At 61.8% G+C, this 23,876-nt stretch overlaps 2 protein-coding genes across 4 annotated transcripts in view; both read left to right on the top strand.

Annotated features, from left to right (window-relative positions):
- The window catches only part of LOC120584633 (glutamine-dependent NAD(+) synthetase-like), a 5,298-nt gene extending 4,921 nt beyond the window's left edge, over positions 1-377 (top strand). The window contains exon 5 of the mRNA XM_039840391.1: positions 302-377. Within this exon, the coding sequence (XP_039696325.1) occupies positions 302-377 (76 nt within the window). The remainder of the gene's footprint in view (positions 1-301) is intronic.
- Positions 378-3,434: 3,057 nt separating this feature from the next.
- Positions 3,435-23,876, top strand: part of LOC120584700 (glutamine-dependent NAD(+) synthetase) — a 30,664-nt gene continuing 10,222 nt past the window's right edge. Inside the window, exons 1-16 of one of the 3 annotated variants that reach the window (XM_039840575.1) lie at positions 3,435-3,524; positions 4,663-4,723; positions 6,763-6,879; positions 8,304-8,357; positions 8,794-8,883; positions 13,080-13,131; positions 15,916-16,004; positions 16,161-16,278; positions 17,034-17,165; positions 18,840-18,914; positions 19,741-19,865; positions 20,322-20,370; positions 20,862-20,964; positions 21,368-21,536; positions 22,408-22,543; positions 23,466-23,572. In XM_039840575.1, the coding sequence (XP_039696509.1) occupies positions 6,878-6,879; positions 8,304-8,357; positions 8,794-8,883; positions 13,080-13,131; positions 15,916-16,004; positions 16,161-16,278; positions 17,034-17,165; positions 18,840-18,914; positions 19,741-19,865; positions 20,322-20,370; positions 20,862-20,964; positions 21,368-21,536; positions 22,408-22,543; positions 23,466-23,572 (1,301 nt within the window). In that variant the 5' untranslated portion in view covers positions 3,435-3,524; positions 4,663-4,723; positions 6,763-6,877. The remainder of the gene's footprint in view (positions 3,525-4,662; positions 4,724-6,762; positions 6,880-8,303; positions 8,358-8,793; positions 8,884-13,079; positions 13,132-15,915; positions 16,005-16,160; positions 16,279-17,033; positions 17,166-18,839; positions 18,915-19,740; positions 19,866-20,321; positions 20,371-20,861; positions 20,965-21,367; positions 21,537-22,407; positions 22,544-23,465; positions 23,573-23,876) is intronic. The other 2 variants (XM_039840576.1, XM_039840577.1) reach the window with 2 other exon arrangements.

The following is a 23,876-nucleotide window of genomic DNA, read 5'->3' as shown; positions in this document are numbered from 1 at the left end:
GGATCGAATTGTGCTTGGATGGTTCCGAGGTTCACCTGCAAACCGTTCTCGTTTTTCGGTGGAAAAGCGTCCTGCGGTTGGAAGGACTCCAGCCCCCTAGGCTTCCCCTCCCGACCTCCCGGCGACCTTTGAACACCTGGCTTCCCCGGCGGCCCCCCAGCTTCTCAACTCCCTCGCCACAGAATGAGCAGGACTCCTCAAAATTCTATTAAAAGAGGATTCGCCAAGTCGTGCTCAGAAAGAGGGCGTTTTCTGCTCCACCAAGAGGGGACAAAAGGGCCCCTCCCGCTCCACCGTGCAGCCCCCACGCGTCGTGTCTTAAATCTGGGCACCCGGCCTGGCGCGCCGTGGGCCTTGGCTCCTGCTTCCTCATCTAAGTAGCTGCAGGAACAGCTCGGGTGGGCATGGGGGGGCAGGCACCCCGCACTAAGACCAGAGCGCTGGGTGCCAGGTGCATCTGAGGGCAGACCACCCAGCTCCTTCCTCAACTCTGGGCAGAAAGTCAGTTGAGAGGCACAAACTTTTAGGCAAAAGAAACCAGGCAGGCAGGGTGGAATTCCTGCTCTCTGGTCAACGCTGACCAGCAGCGTGGGGGTTCGGAGGGTGGGAATGTCCGGATGGGGTTCTGCCCCCGACTCCCAGCCCCCCTAAACACAGGCGCTGCTCCCCCACACTGAAGCAATGTCACCAGAGTTGTGGGTTTGAGGCTTGGCTCTGCCACCCTCTAACATGTGACTCCACCGGTCACATCACCTCTCGGGAACTCCAATGTCCTCACCTGTAAAATGAGGATGATGCCTAACGGGTGGATTATTCTGAGAATTAGCCTCAAAGCGCTAAGCACAATGCGGGACACACAGGAAACCCCAGCAAATGACGGGAGGTCTTGCACATCGCCTTTAAGAAAAACATTTCATTTCCTCTCTCCTGTACCTTAAAACCCCACTTAATAAAATTATACAATGCCCAGGAAAGAGGCAACGCATCATTATTTTAAGAGCAGGGAAGGAGGGATGGCTGAAAACGGAGGGGAGCCTTTTGTGGGCTCGGCCCGCACAACTCCCGGCGGGGACCCCGCCCTAAGGAACCCCTTCCTAGCAGAGCAGTTCGGCGGCTCTCCACCTGCATCCAGGTGCTCGGCGAGCCCGCAGCCGCTCCGTTAGGTCCTCAAACAGAAAACCGCGTCCGCTCGCGTGGGGCGCCCGAGGAAGGAGCGAGCCGGGCCGGCCCAGGAAGCACTCGCCCGGCTCCGCCCCGCCACGGCTCCCCCAGAGGAGCCCCGGAACCCCCGGGAGGCAGGGCGTGCGCGCAGGTCCGTCTCGGGGTGGCCGGCCGGCGCCCGCGCGCCTCCGGCTTCTCCAAACCAGCGCGCGGCCGCGGCCCCGGCCCGGATCTCACAGGCGCGCACGCACGCCTCGCCCACCTGACCGCGCATCCCCGCCTCGCCTGCGCACTGTCCCCCGCTCGTGCGATCCCAGGCCTGACCGCCGCAGGAGCCCCCCACCCCGCCAGCACGAACCTCACCTGCGCGCTCCGCTCTGCTCGCAGCAGCACCAGGTAGTGGGGCCAGTCGTAGCCGCGCCCCCTGCTAACGTATCGGGGTGGAAGACCAATCGGAGGCGGGCTCTGCACGGGTTGGGGTCCCTGCGCCCCGCGATTGGCCGCAGCGCCTCGCCCCACCTTCTGAGCTGACTCCGGGCCACCGCGCGTACCACTCGGCGGCGGCGGGGCGCGAGATTGACGGTCGAGGGACCGCCCCGCGCCAGCCCTGCGGGGGCGGACACTCGTCACGCGCACGAGGAGCTCTCGGTGACGAGAGTGCCCCTCGAGGTCGTCCCACTGGGCACGAAAGTCCAAACGATCTGCTCCTGCCTCCATCAGTCATTGGACAGGGGCGGCTCTTGCAAGGGCATGACCTTGGGCCGGGCAGCGACCCCGCACCCTACACCTGGGGCATCAGGCTGACTGGCAGAGGTATCTGGTTGGCACAGGTCTGTGTTCTTCACAGAGACATTTATTTTTCCTGCAGTTTTTTGAAAAATATCAAACATACAAATCAGTCGAATATATAGTAAAGTGACCTCCACATACCTAGATTCGACAGCTGTCAACTTTTCTCTCCCTAATGTGTGTGTGTGTGTGTGTGTGTGTGTGTGTGTGTGTGTGTGTCCCACCCTCCATTTTTGCCCTGAACCATTAATTAGCTACAGGTGATATCTCCCTCCTAAATAATTCAGTATCCATTTCCTAAAAACAAGAACGGTCACCTGTGTTACTCAAATAAAATGACCACACTCTGGAAATGTCACACCAATTCAATGCTATTACCTAATATATTGTCTAGATTCAGTGTCCCCAGTTATCCCAGGAATGTCCTTTCTTGCTCTTTTGAAAAATCCAGAATCCAGTCGGGAAACCACACTGGGCATTTGGTTGTCATGACTCCTTAGCCTCGAAAGGGACGGCGCGGACACAGCCTTGGTGTCTCGCTTCATTGTAGCTTGTCGGGCTTCCATGGCGTGACAGTTTTAGAGAGCTTTTTGCAGCGTATCTCTCAATTTGGGTGTGGCCGTTTCCCTCACTCGTCACTTAGGTCGTGCGTTTTGAGGCGGGATAATATGCTACATAGGTGATGTCCTGTCTTCATGCATCATATGAGGCCTGAGACGATGTCCCATTGCTGACAGTGAGTTTGATCGTGTGGATCAGGTGCTTTCTTCCAGAAATCTCCATCTCTCCTTTCCTGACTAGTAAGTAATCGCCGAGTGACACTTCGAGACTAGATATGCTGCTCCAAACAAACAACCGTTTGCCCGGTCATCTAGCGTCTAATGACTGTAGCCTGAATCGCTGACGCCTTGGTGCGAAAGCGTGATTTTCCAATTTCATCATTCCTGCAACACTTATTAGTTGACGTTTTTCTGTAGAGAATTCCCCTCTCCTATTTAATGTAGTTTTTTGTCAGTGTGGACTAACAGATTTTTTTTTTTTAACTCATTGAGCTATGATCCTGAACTGTCATTAACTTTTTTTAAAAGTCATTATCTTTTGGATACTCAAATTGTCTCCTATGTGGCCAGTGGGAGGCCCTTCAAACAGACTTCCTTTTTTCAAATAACTTGCCCCTCACACTCTGAGCACTTGCTCATTTTCTGCGGCTCGGCCTTAACCCCCGGCAGTCGCTGCCTCACTCACTGCGCAGGCGCGCCCTGCGCTACGCCAGCGGGGCGGGGCTAGGGCGGGGCGAGGCAGCGGGGCGGGGAGAGGGGCGGGACTAGGCAGCGGACGGGCGGGATAGGGCGAGGATGGGCGGGGAAGAAGTGACGAGGGGCGGGGGAGAGGGCGGCGGGGCCCGGTCGCGGCTGCTCTGTTGTCCACTCCTCCGGCGCGAACCGGAAGACCACGGTTCCCACAGGCCTCCCGCTGTAGTCAGGATGGGCCGGAAAGCGGACTGCATGCCACCTGCGCGCGCTGAAACCAGTGGGCCCTGGACTTCGAGGGGAATTTGCAAAGGATTTTAAAGAGTGAGTCCGGGACAGCGAGGGGGCGGGGGGGCGGGGCAAAGGTCGCCTCTGGCCGGCCTGGCACGCTTGCAGCAAACGCAGGGCTTGGCCTTGGAGAAACTCGCAGCTGGGGGCGTTGGGACAGATAATAGATACCGGCCACGCCCGTGTGAGTGCCCAGGCCGCCTTCTTCCGAATGGTTACAGTGCCCGGGGTCACTTGCCGTGCACGCTGGGTAAGAGAGCGGGCTGTGGAGGTGGAGTCGGGAAGGTTGGGGTGTCCCTGTCCTCAGATACCTCTGGGGTCTCATGTGTCCTAGCTAGAGCCGAGCTGCCCTTCCTCAGAAGTGTTCAAGGGGAGAGGGTGGCCTAGCCACCGGTGAGGACGTGGTGAGGCACCCCACAGTGGTGGTCTCGGTTACCTGAGAACCTTCCCGGGGGTCGGGCACTGGGAGAGGCTGGCCGAGAGGAGTGACCTGGGATGAGGGTGAGCCCGCAAGCTTAGAGACCTGGGTGCATTGTGGGAGCGCCATGCAGTCGCTGCTGGCACCGGCTCACGTCTGAGAGTGAGCGTATGCACCATTCCTTCCTACCCCTAAGGCGGGGCTGCCCTCCCAGCCCCGCAGGTGTGGCCACCCCACCTGTGCTCAGCTGCTCACTGCAGGAGGGCCGGCGAGAGCCACATAAGCAGAATAGTTCCCCTGAGGACATCTTATCAGCCAGGTGCCTTGGCACTTCATCTGTTTTATTTTTTTCAATATCATCCTGCCTGCGGCTCACCAGAGCTCCGAGCGAATCTCGTTGGGGTGAAGAGAGGCATTCTGGGGCGGCGGAGGTGTCTCCCCGCAGCCGGCCTCCTCCTCCAGACTGTACCCGGGAGCTGCTGCCCAGCCCCAGAGGCTGATGGCGCCTGCCGCCTGCTGCCAGGGCGTGACCTCTGCCGTGGCGCCAAGGGTCAGGCCCTGCCCGGCTCCCGCCTCCCGCAGGTGTGAACAGGGTGATGCCGTCCTCGGCAGCCCCGTGGAGAGCTTTGTCTGGTGTGGTTTTTATCACACAGAGCGCATCGAACGTCTTATCTGCCTTCGAGCTCGTCTTATCTGCCTTCGAGCTCGTCCCGGGTGCTGAACTGGCCCCGCCCTCTCTCCCTCTCGGTACTGCAGGCATTGAGATTGCCAAACAGAAGGGAGCGAAATACAGACTTGGACCGGAACTGGAGATATGGTGAGAGCCGCGCGTGCAGACAGCCCAGGGCGGGCAGGGAGGTGTGCGTCAGTCCCGCGGCCCTTTGGGGACAGCAGGGTGGCAGCCCACGGAGGAGACCGCGGAAACCCCTGAACAGCAGCAGGCCCTGCGAGGCCAGGTGCCCGAGAGTCCTCTGTGGGCCGACTGCGGGGGCCGGAGGGGGCGCTGAGAAAAGCGGGCAGCTTCTCTGGAACCACCGCCCGCCCCAGGCCATCACGCGGCCACCAGCGGGTTTCGGGGTCGGTCTCGGTGCCTCTCCGTAAGCTAAGCCAGCACAGCGCTCACTTCAGCTCTGCCTTTTTGGGGTGCCCGGGCGCTGATTCCCTGATTTCTTTCTCATCCCTTGTTCAAAACTGACCGATTGGTTGCCACGCCAAGCCTCTCACGGGCTGCGGTCGGTTCCTTTGTGACTGTGGGTGCCGGCCAGCGGCCCCGTGCCTCCCTCGAACCCCGGGCCTCGGAAGGCGCCTTCCTGGACTCTGTAAGCGGGCCCTGCCTTCTCCGCTTGTGGCTCCGTTGACACCCTCATTTACTTCGTCCCGACCGGCAGGGCCTGGGGACCCTGGCGCCCAGGGCTGGAGGCTTCACGACCTCTGCCCCCGAGCTCGGGCTTCATCCCTGCCTTCCGTCTGCTCCTTCCCCCTGGAGGGCTTGTAGCCCACAGCCCGGTCCCCCTCGCATAGTCGCCGTCCGGAGGCGCTTAGAGGTTGGGGCTCACCCCTTTCTTCGTCCTGTTCTTCTTCTCGCCCCTCCCCCGAATCTGGACGGGTCATCTTAAAAGGAGGAAATTTTAACTCGAGGGTCCCCGGATGGTATATTCACATCGGGCAGGGCCGAGGGCCCCACCGAGCTGGGATCCCATTAATTATTTCCAGCAACCTACAGAGAGGAACAGGCAGGAGAGGGGCCGGGTCGCTCCCCAGACACAGCGTCTTCCTGTCCCCGCGTCAGTCCAGCTCCCCGCCCCCCAGAAGACGCACCTGGGAGCTGCCAGAGAGCGAGAACCCACAAAGCAGGGGTCCATTGGAGAGGAAGGAACACCCCAGGTCTCCCCCTCACGGGGCACCTCCTTGACCCCGTTTTTACCTGAGACGCGGGCTTTTCCGCCTCAGAGCCGGCACCCGGCAGGCGGTGGCGGATGCCGGCTTCGGCGTTGCCTTCGTGCCTGCCGTTTATCCGCGTCTGCAACGTGCCCCGCAGGCTGCGTGGTAGAAAGGAAAGCTTTCTGAAGAATCAGAATTAGTCGACAAAAAGTCTGCGTTTTGTCACGCAGCAACCCGGTCTTCACATTTGCTGGCATCCTGGCGCGTTGCGGTCATTTTCCGGGGCGCCGTGACCAAGTTCCACAACCCAGAGACCAATATCGGGGTGTCGCAGGGCAGGGCCGTGCAGCCTCTCGGCTTCCGGCTCGCGGTTCCGTGCCTTGTGGCCCCTGCTGGGTCTTCGCTGCCTCCCGCTCCTCCCCGCGTGTCCTCTGTGTCTTACGAGGACGCCTGACACTGCATTTAGCACCTGCCCACGTCACCCAAGGTCATCTCATCTCCAGACCCTTGATTTAATTACATCTGGAAAGACCCTTTTTCCACACGAGGTCATTCTCACCAGTTCTGCGGCTAGGACAGGGACGTGGCTTCTGGGGGACCCCGTTCGGCCCGCCACAAGCTGGGCGAGTGGTGTTTTCAGGCCGTTAATGCTCTCCCTGCCTGAGGAATGTTTTTCTGTAGATCAGGGTGCTTTTGGCCACATTGACACTTAAAATAATCCACAGGCAGACAGACGCTTCTTGACACAAGAAAGAATGTGTCATAGCAACTTAACACCAGGAGAAAGGGACAGGGGCCCGGTGTCTTCGTTTCCGACGAAATGCATCATTTTCGTAGCGACCCTAACTCCGGCCGCACGCGGAATCTCATGGGAGGCGTTCGGGAGATCCCAGGGCCTGGGTGGTACCCGGGCACGGCCGGCTCGACTGGCTCCCGCCGTACCCCGGGCTCACCCTCTGCTCCCCACCTCTGCAGCGGCTATGGCTGTTGGGACCATTACCACGAGTCAGACACCCTCCTGCACTCCCTGCAAGTCCTGGCTGCCCTCCTGGCGTCTCCGGTCACTCAGGACATCATCTGCGACGTGGGGATGTAAGTGCCAAGGCGAGCAGCGAACAGGCAGGCTGTGCAAGGGAGGGGGGTGGTCTGAGGACGTGGCGCGTCCTGCAGCATCTGACTTCCGGGGTGTGAAATCTGCACATCGCAGAGGATGCACGAGGCCCCCTGCAGAAAAGGGGGTTTGGTCCCCCCCCAGCCCCACAGACGCCTCATCCCCTTCCAGTGGAGGCGGCTCTTGGAGGCAGTCTTCGTATGGTCTTCCAAGAGCGCCCACGCACGTGCAAACACGCTTTGCACAAGCGGGAGCCCCGCGTCCACCCTGTCACACGTACGGCACCTGCTGCACTCAGTGGTCAGGCTGGGGTGGCTGCACATCACTCCATGTCCACCTGCCGACCGGGCAATCCCAGGGGAGTGTGTTTCCTAGGTGCAGACGTACGGGTGCAGCTTCCCAGCAGCGGTTCGTGGTTTAGGCGCCTGGGTGTGGCTGTCACAGGTGTGAGGTGATACGGTGTAGGCACGCGTGGGTTGAGTTCTGTAGGTGTAGGTAGGTAGGTGGGTGGGTGGATAGTGTTCGAGAGGCTTCCTCCAGTGATCAATCAGCAATTTCAATAAAACTGCAGATCTGTTTTATTTAAAATGTTCACCACGTGCTTGTCACACGTTTTGTACAAACACGAACACAAGCATGTTTGGTTTCGGCTCAGAGGAGGGATAGGGACGGGGCGGGGGAGGGGCTGCCCCGGCTGCATCCTGCCCTGGACTCCCCACCGAGGGCAAAGTGGAGGTCAGCGTGAGTCGGCGCCAGGCGGCGTTGGAGACCCCGCCACCCGACTCAGGGGCCCACGCTGTCAACACTCGCCTTATTTCCTCTGCGCATCGCTGGCATTTATGTACCAGCCCCACCCATTTTCAGCCGGCAGCCCGTCCCACCGTCCTCTTGTAAGGCGCCCCCTGTCTCCCTGGTGCCCACTGCGCTAGCGCTGGGTGCCCACGCGGTCCCCCTGGGCCGGCCTCAGCCACCTGGCCTTTCCATGCAGAGGGGGTCGGTGTCGGGTGGCTAGAGAGGGGACGTGGAGCACAGGGTCTGCCCTGAGGATGAACAGATCTGCCCCGCAGCCAGCATTCTAGAAGGGGCTCTGTGGGGACAGGGCTCCGGGGGAGAATTGGCAAGGCACGGGGGCTGTGCACAGGGCCAGTAGGGGACGGAGAGGTGACCCCGCAGCAGGATGTGAGCACAGGGACGGATGTGGCCCCTGGGAGGTCTGGAAGCGGGGAGCAGCCCTGAGCGGGACGGCTCTGCACTCGGCCGAGGAGACCCCATGTCGTGACGGCCACACGGGAGCTCCTCGCTCGTTTTTACCTGCAATCTGAGGCGGTGGCAGAGCAGCCTGCTGGTTCTCGCGAGGGACCCCAGGACGTGTCGTGACAGACGCGTGCGTCCCCTCTCCCGGCAGGCCCGTGATGCATCGAGACGTCCGCTACAACTGCAGGGTGCTGTTCCTCAACAGGTAGGTGGCCACCGGGGACACAGTGGCCCTGCGTCCCTCCCAGGCCCTGGGGGCTGTGGGCGCCCGTGCTGGCCCTTGTGACATGGCCCTTGAGGGGCTGCTTCTGGCAACGCCCAGTCCTTAGTGGTGGCTGGTGCACCTGGCAGGCGACATGGTGCCCCTGCTCCTGCCGGTCCCTGCCGCCACGGACACGGGCACCCGTAGGCTTAGAGAGAGAGAGGCCAAGGGTGGGGTTTAGGAACACGCGGCCCTGTGGCCGAGAGGTCAGTCGAGGGAGGGTGGCCTCGTGACATCCCCCTCGCAGACCCGCGGAGCGCACACCTGCCAGGTCTCAGCTGCTCTGTCATCGTCCACTGTCGGGCAGACGGACATGTGGGCTGCTTCCTGTCCACTGGCCGTGTCCACCTCAGGGACACTCTTGCCCCCCTGCCCATAGGAAGATCTTGCTCATCAGACCCAAGATGGCCTTGGCAAATGAAGGCAACTACCAGGAGCTGCGCTGGTTCACGCCGTGGTCCAGGAGCCGGTGAGTCCCCGTCCCCGTCAGCACGACCGTGACCTTCCCTGGGGTGTTCATGTGACCGCTCCTTGGCTGTTTGTTCCGCATCTTCCCAGACGTAGCCTCGGTCCCGGTCGTGGGGGAGACACACAGAATTCGGGGCAAAGTCCCTGCCCCTGGAGCCTGTCATTTAGATATGGCCGCTTCGCCGCTGCCGGTTAAATTCCCTCCAGCCAGTCACAGGCCGCGGGGAACTGCCAGTCACCCGTCCCGATCACCTGTCACGTCACGTCTGGGATGACGCTATGGATCCGGGTTCCCCGCCTCCAGCCCTGTTGCTCTGGGGCTGGGTCGTTCTTGTCGTGGGCTGCGCTGGACGTGCACAGATGCGTCTAACGCAACCCGGGCCTCCAGCTAACGGACACGTCCGTTTGTGACAACCACAAACGTCTCCAGACGCGACCACACATCCCCTGGGGGCAAAACCACCCCGCCCCGCATCCCTACTGTGCTCGCTCCTGCCCTTGCTGCTGCTGTGGTCAGTGGGATCTTTATGTTTTTAATGGTTCGTATTTTTACGTAGGGAAACTGGAATTCTGTGCGTCGCTGTCGTAATGGGCCGCCTTGCTACCTTCTCTTCCTGTGTCTAGCAGTTATTCGGTAGATTTTCTTAGTTTTCGCCTCAGCTCGATATACTATACAACTAATGTGACTTCTTTCCAACATTTACACCTCTCAGTTCATTTTTTTAACCGCTTTTGTGGGCCGGCGTTTCTGGAACTGTGTTCTAGATCGTTCCTAGAACGAACGTCTTTGATAACCCGCGTTTTTGTCTTTTTCTCGATTTTGCTCCCAAAGCGCTTTCTGCTTCTGCATTTAGTTTCAGATTTATATCCATCTCTCGTTTTTACGCTGGGGTTTTAAATTACGGGGAATCGATGTTGCATTTATGATGTGTCTCCTTAGCGTAGATCGAGATGAATGTGGAGTAATCTTTACGTGTCTAGAACAAACTCCAAACAAGCCTGGATTTTGCTCTCTTCCAAATTTAGGTGCCAGTATTATGCTAGTTTTTAAAAAAACATGTTAAAACACTCATCTCTCGGCTCCGAACACTTCGAAGATGATGGGAATGATATTTCGAGTAACAAGATGGCTAAAATTCTCTTTACACTTTAAAATTTAAGACTGATATATCGAGTAATGTTTACTGGAAAAGTTTTTTTCTTAGCAGATTGTGACAACGCACAACCCAACGTGCACGTTCAGGTGCTTTACGTTGTGCGTGTTTGTGCCAGCCCCGCCCCGAAGGAGCTGGGGACGTGTCCCTCCCGCGTCCTGCCCCGCTCCAGTCGACCTCCTGCCCCGAGGTGCGGCGTGTCCTGCCTGCGCTTCACCCACACGGAGTCACACGGCGTGCATTCTTTTGTCACTGGTCACCTTTGCTTTACGTGATGCTTTTGAGATCCGGCCAGTGGTTTGTTCCTTTATATACACCTGGCACAAAGAGTTTGCCTTTTTCGTGACAACACAGTTTAAAAGTCTTACGTTGTTCCACAGGCTGGGTGACAAAACCACGCCCGTCTCGCTCTGCCCCGTCCCCGAGCCCCACTCCCGGTGGCCGTCCATTTTCCACTGTGTCTTTCTCCCCGTAACCGCTGGGTCTCGGCCCCGTGTTTCTAAGGAATGTGCGCATAGTGCCACGTCGTGACTTCCTGCTCTGGGGGAACGCGGCTCAGCACACCCGCAGCCCTCACCTTCAGACTCTGCACCTCGTGCTCCTGGTGAGGACACCCAGAGTTCTCCGGGTTAGCCATGGCCCGGTGTTACGGGTTTCCGCTGAGCTGCAGGCCGTGTTCTGAGTCGGCCTGGTTCGCCCGGTTGCCCTCCCCAGGGCCAACCAGCTGCGCTGTCCCCGTCACCCTCCACCTCCGCTGTCTGGACCCACTCACCCTGGGCGCCTGCTGTCAGCAGACGGTTCCGCCCGCCCCCTGCTCCCCGGGCCTGCTGCGCAGCGGCACCCCTTCCGTCATGCCTCTCCGGGACCTCGTCCCTCTCCCCTGGCTTCGATCAGCTCCCGCATCCACTGCCCATCTCTCGTCAGTTGCTCCTTCGCTGGAACGCAGCTTCCAGTACTTTCTACGATTGTAACACTGCTGAGCAGTTAACTCAGTTCTGAGACAGCATCAGACCCCAACAGGTTAAGGGCTCAGTCTCCCAAGACTGTCTCCCCTAAGACATCTGACACCAATCGCAAGTCCAGTTGTCACCTGTGCTTCTGACCTACTGGCCGTTGACTGGAGGTTCCCACAGCCCCAGCCCTCAGGTTCGGCTGATTTGTCGGAGGGGCTCACAGAGCTCAGAGAAACATGCTCGCTAGATCACCAGTTCGTTTTAAGAGGACGGAGCTGAGGGCCAGCCTGAGGGAAGAGACACACGGGGCACAGTGTGGGGCAGGGCTGGGGGCTCCCTCCCCACGCCCTCTCCAAGTACGACGCTGTCCCCACACCCCCACGTGCTCACGCACCCAGAAGCCCTCCGAGCCCCGTCCTTCTAGGTGTTTCCGGGGCTCCCCCACATAGGCGGGGGAGTATTAAGTCACTGGCCCCAACACCTTCCGGAGGATCAGGCATTTACACGGGCAAAGTCCGAGTATAAATCTTCTAGAAGGCAGTACCAGAGGATACCGTCCTGACCTTGGGGCAGGAAAGGAATCTGTAAACAAGACGCAGAAAACGTAAATCATAAAGTGAGGGGTTGGCAAGGTCGACCTTAGAAACTTGTGTCTCACAGGAGAGCGCACACCGCCAGCCACTGGGCGGAGGACGCGGTGGCGGCCCCTGGGGATCGGGCGTGCCCGGTCCACGCACTGAGGTGCCCGTGGGGGCAGGGGTGCGCCCGGGCTCCGCCCGCTGAGCAGCATCAGGCCGACACAGCGACCCAACCTCTCTGCGCCTCGGGGATAACTGCGGCCACCGTCCTGTGGGGTCGGGGACGTCGTCGGCCCGCGTATCAGAGCACTGGGCACAGCGCCTGGCCCCTGTCCACACCGCGTCCGTCTTAGCTGGTAGTCTCCTCGGTTCCTCGCGGTAGATGCTGAGCAAACGGGTCGAATGACAGTTATTGTTCAGGACATATGAGGAACCACGAATCGGTAAGAAAAAGCCAAAAAAATATTGAATGGGAAAAATGAAAGAAACAGCAAGACACATTTCACAGGAGAAAAATCCCATCAACGTGCGGAAGGCTCGCCATGGTCTGAGCTCAGGACGACGTGCATGGAATCGCGGGGTGTCCCTTCCTGCCACGTGGAATCGCGGGGAGTCCCTTCCTGCCGCACCGGGTTGATGGAAGTTCCAGAGCTGGAGAGCGTGAGGAGGCCACGCTTCGGACCCCGACCCCACCGCTAGTAGAAGCAACGGTGTGAGCGGGGGTGCCCCCCTGCTGGCCGCCGTCTGCCCCCCAGGCGCCAGGGGACGTGCACCAGCGTCACCCCGTGCGGGAAGACCAGGGGCCCGGCGTGAACTTGGATAAACCTCAAAAAGATCACGCCAACAAAAGCAGCAGCGTCACCACCAGCAAAGGCGCCGTGGGGGCGTCAGACGCCCCACGTGGGGCGGCCAGGCCGCTCAGGCTCAGCGGGGCCGCTCGTCCGGGCCCTGCCGTGAGTGAGGGGAGGCGGCGTCGCCCTGTGCACTTCTCAGCCTTAAAGTTTACTTAAGAAAAACAGCCACAGAGATCGTCCGTCCCAGCAGCTCTTGCGAAGTCCAAGAAAGGAAAGAAAAAGAGCTAGTTTGCTGCCTCGACGGGTCCCCTCGCCATGGCCCGTTCGAGCTCAAATCCCTGGACCATCTACCGTCTCGGTTCCGCCGTTGAGTGGAGCACCTTGGGGTGCCTTAGCCCTCAGGTTGCGTCCTCACCTCTTCTGTCCGTCTTATAAAACTTGGGACGTTGTTGGGTATTTCGGAGATGACACAGGTGTGTGACTGTGTGTGGGGTGAGTGCAGAGTGATCTCTGTCACTCGGAAACCGTGATCAGGAACCGCCCCCCCACCGACTCCTGCACGGGGAAACGTGCCGTCTTTTCAGTGGTCCCCGTGCCGTGTCCTTCACAGTGCGGGGACGCCGGGACGGGGAGGGGGAGCTCCCGGTTTGGCGTCGTCACATCTGGACGCCACGCTCCGTTTTTATGACGTGGTTTCCTTCCGCGGTTCCCTTCGCAGGCAAACAGAGGACTACTTCCTGCCTCGGATGATCCAGGAGCTGACCAAGCAGGTGAGTCTCGGGGAACGAAACGTGGTTTTCAGTCACGGGCCACCCTCCAAGGCTGGTGGCGGACCATGTGGGCAGGAGCCTTGGTGTCAAAGTGACGGAACCCCCGTGGCTCGTGGAAGTGATCGACACAGAGAGGGGGTTCTGTCCAAGTGGGGAGGGGTCTCGGGAGCCCGAGACGGTGTTCAGGGCCCCTCTTCTCCGGCTTAGCTGGCGGGCGTGCCGTGGGGAGCATGGGGAGTGTCTCCTGCCACCCCCTAGCCGGCTGCTTCCTGCTGGGGCCAGGGCCTCGGGGAACCAAGAAGCCAAGCCTGGGGCTTTCTTGTTATAAACTCACGGAGGACGTTATGTGGCTGCCTGTGCCTTCTGTGAAACCCCAACGTTGGCGACCCGTCTTCGAACCCACTGGCCAGGCCCAGAGCTGGACCGCGCAGCCCGGTCTGGGGCCTCGTTTGTCCTCGTCTTGCTGGAAGCTGCCGGGTGGGTCAGCTGGGCCCCGCCCCGTCCACTTCCTGTGGGCGGCCAGGAGCCGGGGACCCACACAGGTGTTTCGGGAGGCCCCCGACTGCTCTGGCTCCTGCCGTGCCTCCACTCTGGTTGCCAAGTGTGTTAATTTGCTCAGAGTCCCCCAAGAAAGTTCCACAGATGGCAGCTCACACCACAGACACTCACTGTCCCTGGTCTCAGGGGCTGGAGCCCGAGATCCAGGTGTAGGTGGGTGGTTCCTTCCGAGGCCTCTCTCCTGGGCGTGTGGACGGCCGTCTCCTCCCTGTGTCCCCATGTGGTTGTCCCCCTGTGTGTGTCCGTGTTCCCATCTCTTATGAGGACACAGTCACAGTGGATTGGGGCCCACCCCAGTGGCCCCATTGTACCTTAATTGTTTCTTTAAAGGCCCCATTCCCAAATAAAGCCACCTTCTAACATTTTGGGGGGCAGGGCTCCAACATACAAATTTGGGGGACACGATTCAGCTGACCACACCAAATTCTCTGCAGCCGTAATCATCGCGGTCAGGTGGGCCATGCGGATGCACTGAGCCTCTGAACCTCGGGGGGGGTCAGGTCGGCAGGGACGGCCCTGGACCTCAGGAGGTGGGGTGCCCTCCCCCGATCCCCCCAGGCCCGGCTCCGTCGTCTTCTCTGCCGTTGGGGGTGTGGGGCTGAGGTCACCCCCGTTCAGGAGCCAGACTAAAGTCGCAGAGCTGCCCCGGTTCCTCAGAGGCTCTCCGGGGGGCCAGCGTGGGCCAGGGCCTTTCTCACGGGCAGTCGGAGGCACGGCCGAGACCTGGGGAAGAGACTCCCAGCCAGGTCTGGTCACTCTCAGGTGACCTAGAGCGTTCTGACCGCCAACTGCAGCCGCGAGCACATTTAAAAATCATCATGACTTAGCACAGTGCATGACTGTGCATGTATGTGTGTGCTGTGTGAGCATGCACATGCGTGTGCACACATGTGAGTGTGCATGTGTGTGCGCGCATGTGTGTGAGTGTGCATTGTGTGTGTGCATGTATCAGTGTGCATGTGTGTATGTGCGCATTGTGTTTGTGACTGCACGTGTGCATGTGTGTACGCTCACATGTGTGTACGCTCACATGTGTGTGGTTATGTGCACTGTGTGAACATGTGTACGTGTGTGAGTGCGCACGTGTATGAATGTGTGCGTGTGTGAGTGCGCATGTGGGTGTGTGCATGTGTATGTGCACGTGTGAGTTTATACTATGTGAGTGTGTGCACATACGTGTTGTGCATGTGCACATGTGCACACGTGTCAGTGTGCTTGTGTGTGCATGTGCACATTATGAGTGTGCGCACATATGGGTGTGACTGCACGTGTGTGCGTGTGTGTGCTCACGTGTGTGTGTGCTCACGTGTGTGGTTATCCACGCTGTGTGAATATGTGTACATGTGTGAGTGCACATGTGAGTTTGTACTGTGAGTGCACATGTGTGAGCGCACGTGTGTGAATATGTGCACGTGTGTGAGTTTGTACTGTGAGTGTGCACGCGTGTGTGCGCGTGTGTGTAGCGTGCGTACAGCAGTCCTCTTACCGTGAGACATGCCCCTTTCATTCCCCTAGGATCCCATTATACCCCGAACCCACCGCGGTGGGGACCCACTAAACCCACGTGGGGTACAGTCTGCAGCGAGGCGTTCTGCTCGGTCTCGCTGACTGAGGACAGGTTGCACGAACTGGCCCCGAGCAACTGGATTAGGGGTGCTGGGTCCTGCCCCAAAGGCTGCCAGCACGCGTGGTGTGTGATGCGGCTCTTGGTGACGGACACACCCGCGTTCCGCTTCCTGTCCTGCCACACAGGATCTGGGTGACTTTTCTCGGGTTTCTGGAACTTCGTAAGCCTGGGGTCGTTTCCGACACAGGCGTGGGATCCTCCTGGTCAAACCGTCAGGTGCATCGATGACACAGAGAAAGTGCTGAGCGCCGTATCCGGCCCTGAGTGCCCTCGATAAACGAGGGCTGATCTCATTAAACAGGGTGGTGGCGATTTGCGCCAGCAGAAACACCGGGATTGAGTCGGTTTGTCGCAGCCACAGTGAGTTACCAGCTGACGAATGTGTGACTACAGACAGGAATGGCCAGCAGGGGGACGCCAGCTGCCACTGGGCCACCTGGGCTGGCAGTGCTCTGAGTCGAGGAGGGACACGTCTAGGGCTCGAAGCAAGACGGTGGCCTTCATGAACGTCTTCTGAGTGACGTCTGGGGTCCTAGGTCAGTACATAGCGCAGACGGGGACAGCTGAGGGTCTCACGCCCTCTCGCCTCCTGACTGCAGGAAACCGTGCCTTTCGGAGACGCCGTGCTGGCCACCCAGGACACCTGCATCGGGAGCGAGGTCTGCGAGGAGCTCTGGATGCCCCACAGGTCAGCCCGCCCAGAGCCCCATCCTCTCAGGAGGCCCGGGGATTCGCAGACGTCCTGGAGTCAAGGCTGTGGGCCGTGGAGACACCCCGAGGGTTTGGGAGGCTGGAAGGGCGGGTTGGGGAGCACGGCAGTCTCTCAACCCACTTCTGCCTGCAGCCCGCACATCGACATGGGCCTGGACGGCGTGGAGATCTTCACCAACGCCTCGGGCAGCCACCACGTGCTGCGCAAAGCCCACGCCAGGGTGGATCTGGTGACCATGGCCACCTCCAAGGTAGGCGTCGGGCTGGGACGCTGGGACATGCGTGCGCACCCCTGTCTCGCACACTCAGAGCACCCCCTGCCCAGCGCAGGGCACGGCACGGCACGGTGGCCCTTCGGTGCTACTAGACATGGCTCGTGCACGACCAGCACGCACCGGCTCCCCGGGGGCCCACCTGCCTGACCTCGGTCAGCCCTCGCATCCACCCCATGGGCAGCACTGCTGTCACCCCGCTCTCGAGCGGGACGCGGGGCACGTGGCATCGCACTGTCTCAGGACAGGTGACGCAGTAGCCGGGAATGACGACATGCCGCTTGCCTGTCGGCGTCACGCAGGGTGCGGGGAGCACCACGAGTCTGCCCCTCTCGGGCAGCGTGACACAGCGAGGCCGTGTTGGTCGGCCACGCGCCGGACAGGGGCATCAGCTAAGCTGGCCATGGGTCTCGGCTTCATCACGCGGGGTCTGTGTTTTCTGCTCTGCCGCGTGTCCCGTGATGGAGACGACAAGGCTGCCTCTCAGGGCCATTGGGGGAAATAGACGTTTGTGTAACACCTGTTCCCCCAGAACCCAAGCGCATCCGCCATCGCTCCACGCAGTCTGGGCCCTGTGTGCGTGCGTTCGTTCAGTGGGGGCGCTAGCTAGGGCCGAGTGGGGGCGGGGGCCGAGGACTGCAGAGCCAGCCCGGCGGAGCCTCCTGTCTTCGGGCCGCTGGAGGCGAAGGTGACGGACCACACCGGACACCCGCCGCCGGCCCTGCGTCTTCCAGAACGGGGGGATTTACCTGCTGGCCAATCAGAAGGGCTGTGACGGGGACCGGCTCTACTACGACGGCTGTGCCATGATCGCCATGAACGGCAGCGTGTTTGCCCAGGGCTCCCAGTTCTCTCTGGGCGACGTGGTAAGAGCCCCTTCTCCGTTCCCACCATGACCAGGGTGCGCGGTGCGGCCCCGGGGGGTGTCCTGCCTGTTCGCTTCCTCTTCACCCGGTGGGCGGCAGAGGCGTTGGGGGGCTGGTCCCCACACAGCACACGGCAGTGACGCCGGGCAGAGGGCCTCAGTGGTTGATCAGCCACACCTGCACACTGCCCCACGCCACACGCAGTCAGTCACCCCGAGGTGGCACTGGGGAGCCGAGCGAACAGGCAGGCGCCGTGGGGGTGGCGGCCTTGCAGTAACGAGAGGCGGGGGACCCCTCCTTCCCTTGGGAGCACGTGACGGGCGTGCTGGACTGGTGCCAGCACTGGGGACTCGAAGCCACGCCTCGGGAGTGAGCCAACGAGCATGCTCATCGAGAATCGTGCGGCTCCCACTTTTGTTTCCGTGAAGCTAGAAAGTGGACGTGGAGTCCAGTGGCGCACACGCAACGGGGCGGCTCTGGTTCGCCCAGAAGTCGGCGTGAGCGGAAGGGTCGCCCTGGGTGGCTCGGACCGTCCATCCAGGGTGACGGTGCTCCCTCGCACGCAGCCCCCATCCTGCCCTTAGACCCAGCCGCCTTCGGCTCTCGGTTTTGGGGGAACAGTGCTGTGGGTGCTGCTCACAGGGGCGGGGGGCACAGAAGGAACATGTTTCCAAGGGCCGCGGTGTCGGGGGGCGGGCTTGAGCACGGAGCAACCCGAGTTCTCCGGGCCCCTCCGGCGTCACCCCGCCTGCCTCACTTCCTCGGGGAGCACGGGGGACGGTCTGCGACACCACCTGCAGGCACCGCTGTCGGCCAGGAGGTGGCTGGGAGACCAAATCGCAGGGTCGAAGCGGCCGAGCGAAGCCGACCGTGAAAGGCGCCCAGCGTCTTCCTGCCCCGGGGAGGCGAGGGCTTGGCAGCTCCGCTGCAGCAGGAACGCTCCTGACCGTCCACCAGGCGCCGCTTCCCAAGTGACAGCGTCCCCAGTGTCCCCAGAGGCCTCGGTCGTCCAGTATTAGCCGCGGGGAACGCGGAGGGGGTGGAAGGGAAAGCCAGGTGCGCACGAGCGCCTCGGTGTGCGGCACGCCCGCCTGAGCCGTGCTTTCCGCGCAGTCCGCCCGGCTTGGCCCGGACATTGGCCGGACGTCTACACCGCAGGCACCTGGGGGGCGTGGACTGGCAGGTGGGCGGGGCTCGCCTGCACCAGGGGCCCCCGCAGGTGCCGGGTGCCACCCAGGCCCCCTGAGTCAGACCCCCAGGGTTCTGAATTTTTAGCCCACACCCACGTGACTCCGGCGTGGGTCGCCGGGGCTGCGTGCTGCTCCTCTGCCAGCCCCAGCGGGGCCTTCCTCTGCGCGGGCATCATCCTCACATGGCCTCGCCTCGCGGTCACAGGATGGCTGCAGCAGCTCCAGCATCCCGTCTCCACGTGATCCCATGGCAGAAAAGGGGCTCTCGCTCCCGTGTGTCTTTTTAAGAATAGAAACCCCAGCTGACGTTTGGTGGCAAAATTGTGTCCCGTGAATAAAAGGGAAGGGCTTTGGGTCGTCGACACCGCCCGCCTTCCCCTCCCTCTGTGCCCCAGGGGGCCACAGGTCCCCAGTCCCGGCCTCGGGAGGCAGGCGTGAGCGGGAGAAGCGGGAGTTCACGCCCTCTCTGGGAACGCCCTTCCAGGAGGTCCTCACCGCCACGCTGGACCTGGAGGACGTGCGAAGCTACAGGGCGGAGATTTCGTCCCGCAACCTGGCGGTAGGTGCTGCTCAGACCCCGGAGACGCTTTCTGTAATGTTCACTGACAGCTCGACTGGGCTGTCCCTCCTCCAGCCCACGACTCACGGGGCTCGGTGCATCGTTCAGGGGTTTCAGTGCGTCACGCGTACCCCGTGCAGCCGGCGCCCCGCTCCGTGCTGGAACAGAACCCTGCACCAGCGGCTGCCACCCCTTCCTGCCCCAGGCCTGGCGACCGCTGGGCCGCTGCCCGTCTCTGCCCTGCCCGTTCTGGACGTTTCACACGAAACGTCCCACAGCGCGTGGTCCCTGTGTCTGGCTTCTTTCACTTGGCACAGTGTTTTCATGATCCACCTATGGGTGGCAGGCGTCAGCGCCTCGTCCGTTTTTATGGCCAAAGACCGTTCCGCGAATGGTATACTTTTCATCTGCTCGCGGACGTTTGGGTGGTCTCCGCGTTCCGTCCACGTTCCATCCACGCTTTGCAGAAGGCTGTCACGAGCGTGGGCCCAGGCTGCGGGCTGACGCACCTCCCCACTTCCACGTGTCCCCTGCCCGTGGGGTCGCCGGGCCCCGTGCCGGGCCTGCTTCGTCTCATGAGGCACTGCCCACATCAAATCCCGCATGACGTGCACGCGAGGGTTTCGATGCCACCACGGCTGCCCAGCACTTGTGACCGTCCGTCTGTCGGCTCCCAGCGTCCTGGGCGGAACGAAGGGCCCCCTGCCACTGTCCTGCCGTGCATGTCCCGCCGGCTGACAGCCTCCTGCTCTCCAGTCCGTGTCGGGGCCCCGTGAGGGTTTGGGTGCCGAGGGGACGTCATTGCATCGTGACTCTCCGCCAGCAGGCCAGCCGGGTGAGCCCGTACCCCCGCGTGAAGGTGGACTTCGCCCTCTCGCACCACGAGGACGTGCTGGAGCCGCCGTCTGAGGCTCTGGAGTGGAAGTACCACAGCGTCGGCGAGGAGATCAGGTGGGCGGCCCTCCTGCAGGAGGACGCGGGGCCACCCGGCCCCACCCTGCGCTGGGCAGTCTGCCCGGCAGAGGCCGCACGGAGCAAGCACGGCGAGTGGTTCTCTACCGGCCTGGGGCAGCCACTGGTTGGGAGGCGGTCACGGTCACTGGGGCTGTGGGCTGCAGGCGAGGACGTCACAGCCACACCACCGGGTGCCACTTCCTTGCACTGAGACCTTGACACAAAGGTCCTTCCTTTCTGTGGCCCAGTTTCCCCATTTCAGAATGGGGCCGGGGCCAGTACCGACCTGCCAGGGCTGTTTTGAGATTAAAATGTGCTAATTCACCGGCATGTCACGGGAGCCCGGGGCTGCTGGCGGCTCTGCTGGCCCTGCCCCACCTTGGCACCTGCCCCCAGGTGAGCCGCAGACCAGGACAGCAGCCCCCAAACCTAACGCTTCCCGTTGTTCCCCAGCCTCGGACCTGCTTGCTGGCTCTGGGATTTCTTAAGACGTAGCCAACAGGTAAGTCTTCAGCGCCACCGGCTCACTCTGCTCCTTCCGCCAGTTGGTTAGCAATGGAGTCTCCAGCGGGCTAGGTATTTTGGTTTTAAATGCAAACAACCAGAAGTCTTCACTGCGACTCGGTAGGGAGCTTGGTCTGCCGTAGCCAGGGGCCAAAGGGCGCACGGGGCTTTTGGCTCTGCCTCTGAGTCCTGGTGGGCTCCTGCCTGCTGGCACGGGCCCAGGACGCCACCTCCCGCTGGTTTGGGCACCGTGCCTGTCTGTGACGGACCGTGGAGAACCAGCCTTGGCCGCTCTCCGCAGTGAAAGGTCCGCCCTCTAGAATCCACAGTGGGGGGGCACAGGTGTCTTTTTCCTCCCCAGCGGGAGCTTGGACGCCCGCGTGCTTTGTCGTGGGTCCCGGCCGAGGTTTGCAGGTGGAGCGGGCCGAGCATGGGGCACGCTGCTTCTCCGAGGTCTGCTCACGCCTGCGTCTGGTCACCCCGTTCCAGGCGGGCTTTTTCCTGCCCCTGAGTGGCGGCATAGACAGCGCGGCCACCGCCTGCCTCGTCTACTCCATGTGCCACCTGGTCTGCGAGGCCGTGAGGAACGGAAGTAGGTGACATCCGTGGTCCGAGGGAGGCCCCAGGGGAAAACTCGGGTCGCACGCATCGTGGGTGGAGGAGGCTTTGGGGACGTGCTCAGATGCCGTAACGTCATGCCCAAGTCCCTGGCCGTTAGGGTCCCTTCCCCGGGGTCTGGGCCCACGCGGCCGTCCTCGATGCCACAGAGGCTCACTGTCGCTGTCTGTTCTCGGCAGGGCCCAGTGGAAAGATCACAGGCTTTGGGGTCAGGCAAACCCGGGTCCGTGTCCCCCCACTACGTGCTATGACGTTAAACATCCCCTTAGCGTATACAAATGGGTGATGCTGCTTGTCTGACAGGACTCTGGGGTGACGGAGAGGGCCTGAGCTGTGCAGGCCCCTCGCGCACAGTGGCATCTGCCCCCCGATTTCAGATCAGGACGTGCTGGCCGACGTCCGGGCCATCACCAGCCAGGTCAGCTACACCCCCCAGGACCCCCGAGAGCTCTGCGGGCGCCTGCTGACCACCTGCTACATGGCCAGCGAGAACTCCTCCCAGGAGACGAGTGACCGGGCCAGGGAGCTGGCCGAGCAGATTGGAAGGTAGACCTGGTCCCTGGCATTGGGCTGCAGCCACATCTGTGGTCAAGGGCACCCCCAGGGGCCGGCGGGTTTCTCCTCTCCTGTTTTGAGCCAGATTCTAGGGAACCTGCGTGTCAGTGCACCCCGACTCCCAGCTGCGTCCGATGGCCGCCCCTCCCCCCTCCCCTCCTTGCAGCCCAGGCGGCCGGGGCTGGTGCTGCCGGGGCCAGGGGAGCCCGCCCAGCGGCCCTTGGGGCTGGGCTGGTGGCACGGCCCGCCCACTGCCCTCTCCGTCCAGTGGTCCCCTGTTCCCGGGGAGGGTGGAGAGAGGGCATCTCTCCAGAGGGGGACAATGAGTTCCATTCGGAGAGTTCCCGTTATTCTGCCTCTTAGAAGAAAATGAGGAGCTGCCTGTCCCGTTTGCTGTCCCCCAGCCATCCCCCTTCTGGGCAAACCCCCGAAGGAAGGGGACGCAGGGACTGAGACTGACGAGCGCGTGCCATGTCACAGCAGCCCGAGTGTCCATCCATGGGTGACGGGCACACAGAGTGGACGTTCTTTGGCCTTGGGAAGGGAGGGTGTTCTGACGCCTGCTGCAGTGTGGGTGGACCTTGAGGACATTGTGCTGCGAGAAATAAGCCAGTCACAGAGGGACACGTTATGTGACTCCATTTCTGTGACGGGCACATCCGTGGCCATACAAAGTGGTTAGTCATCTGGGGCCGGAAGAGGAGACGGGAGTGACCGCTAGTGGGGACCAGGGCTCCTTTTGGGGGACGCGAATGTTCCAGAACTAGAGGGGGTGGACCCGTGCCCATCCTGTGGCTAAGCGTAATCGTGTGCCGCGTGTGTTCCCCGGCTTGCACACGCACACACGCCCCTCCTCCTCCAGCCACCACGTGCGGCTCAACATCGACCCAGCCGTGAAGGCCGTGGTGGGCATCTTCCGCCTGGTGACGGGTAAAAGCCCCCTGTTTGCGGTTCACGGAGGAAGCAGCAGAGAAAACGTGGCCCTGCAGAATGTACAGGTGTGCGTCCCGGCTGTGTCCTCGTCACCACGTGGGGGGCCACAGGGCACCCCGGAGACGGCAGCGCCGGGCTCAGCAGCCTGCGTGCCTCATTAGGGACACTGCCCAGGCAGCCGCCCGGACGAGGCTGGGGGTCTGCGGTGTGCGTATGCGTGTGTGAGCATGCCGGAGTACGAGGGTGTGAGGCAGCACACACGTGGGTGTGTGTGCACGTGCGTGTACGAGCGCGGGAGGAAGACCGTGTCCGTAGAGTGCACGGGTGAAGGTGCGTGTGAGCGTGATGGTGTGTGTGAGTGTGACAGTTTCTGAGGGTGAGGTCAGGCTGTGAGCATGAGTGTGTGCATTGTGAGGTGTGTGAGTGCACGAGTGTGCCTGCACACGTGCACATGTACAGAGCGAGTGTGCACGTGGGTGTGAGAATGCGGCATGCGTGTGCACAGGCGTGTGTGTGAGTGCGTGTGTCCTCTGTCTCTTTGGCGAGGGGCTCTAACCCCACTGTGCCCGGGGCAGCTACACGGCAGCAGGGTGCTGGTCGGCGGGTGGAGGGAAAAGGCCCCCCCCGGGTGGGCTCCAGCTGCTCGGCGGGCCCCCTCTCTCTGTCCCCTCTCTGCCGACGTGGGTGGCCTTTCCCCCACCGCCAGAAACACCGGTGGTGGCGGGTGAGGGGCCGAGGTTTCTCCCAGCCGGTCGTGCAGCCCGGTCTCAGCGCTGAACTCTCTGGGCCCCCGGCTCCAGGTCCTCCCGTCTGTGACTCGGCAGCCACGGAGCACGCACAGGCGCCATGGCGATGGGCTGGCCCAAGCAGCAGGCTGCGGGACTGCCGGGCTCGGCCTCCGGGCACACGGGAGGGCTCCCGTTCCCCAGAGGCTGCCGTCGAGCTGTGTCGGGGCCATGGTCTCAGCACACGCGTGTGCCCCGACAGGCCCGGCTGCGCATGGTCATCACCTATCTATTCGCTCAGCTGAGCCTCTGGTCTCGGGGTGCTGGAGGCGGACTGCTGGTGCTCGGGTCCGCCAACGTGGACGAGAGGTGCGTATGCCCGGCGGGTGCGGTGAGGGGTCCCGAGCACCCCGGATCTCGGAGGGGAGTGCTCCCCGAGGCAGCGTCTCCACCACGTCTTGGCCGCTCTCAGCACCGGGGGTGCCGGGGGGGCACCCCGTCATCCTGTGTCCATCAGCAGTGTCATTTCCCCAGCATTTTGCAGGGACTCGAGCGCGAAGATGCGCCCCCCGCCCTCAAGCTCTGCGTGTGGTTTCCGCTTCACGCGGTGTCCGGACCCGCGACCCCGCCCCCCACCCCCCGCATCTGCAGCCTCGTCTGTGTCCTTGTCCTT

This window comes from Pteropus medius, unplaced genomic scaffold (genome assembly GCF_902729225.1).
Source record: "Pteropus medius unplaced genomic scaffold, Ma_sr-lr_union100, whole genome shotgun sequence".
Taxonomy (NCBI): Eukaryota; Metazoa; Chordata; class Mammalia; order Chiroptera; family Pteropodidae; genus Pteropus; species Pteropus medius.
This window is presented reverse-complemented; position numbering and strand designations above follow the sequence as displayed.